The following is a 233-nucleotide window of genomic DNA, read 5'->3' on the forward strand; positions in this document are numbered from 1 at the left end:
GGGGCACAGGCAAAGGGACCAACACCCCCCTTCCAAAAAGAGGGAAGATTTACCCAAAAGCCACCCCAGAGCCCAGCTGGGGAGGTGCCACTGGTGGGTCACTGGTTGTCCCCAGGTTGGTACTGGGGTTCGGTGGCAGTGAAATAGTCCTCGAGGAAGGACTGGAGGTACTCGAAGGTGGGACGCTCCTCGGGGTCCCGCTTACAGCACTGCACCATCACCTCGTGCAGGGA

The 233-nt window shown here is 60.5% G+C and overlaps 1 protein-coding gene across 1 annotated transcript in view; it reads right to left on the reverse strand.

Annotated features, from left to right (window-relative positions):
- Window positions 1–98: 98 nt before the first annotated feature.
- Window positions 99–233, reverse strand: part of LOC104524113 (tyrosine-protein kinase Yes) — a gene marked incomplete at its 5' end in the record, with an annotated part of 2,421 nt that continues 2,286 nt past the window's right edge. Inside the window, 1 exon segment of the mRNA XM_029084702.1 lies at window positions 99–233. This exon segment is cut by the window's right edge and continues 4 nt beyond it. Coding sequence (XP_028940535.1) covers window positions 99–233 — 135 coding nt within the window.

This window comes from Antrostomus carolinensis, unplaced genomic scaffold (genome assembly GCF_000700745.2).
Source record: "Antrostomus carolinensis isolate BGI_N321 unplaced genomic scaffold, ASM70074v2 scaffold42920, whole genome shotgun sequence".
In the NCBI taxonomy this organism is placed as follows: domain Eukaryota; kingdom Metazoa; phylum Chordata; class Aves; order Caprimulgiformes; family Caprimulgidae; genus Antrostomus; species Antrostomus carolinensis.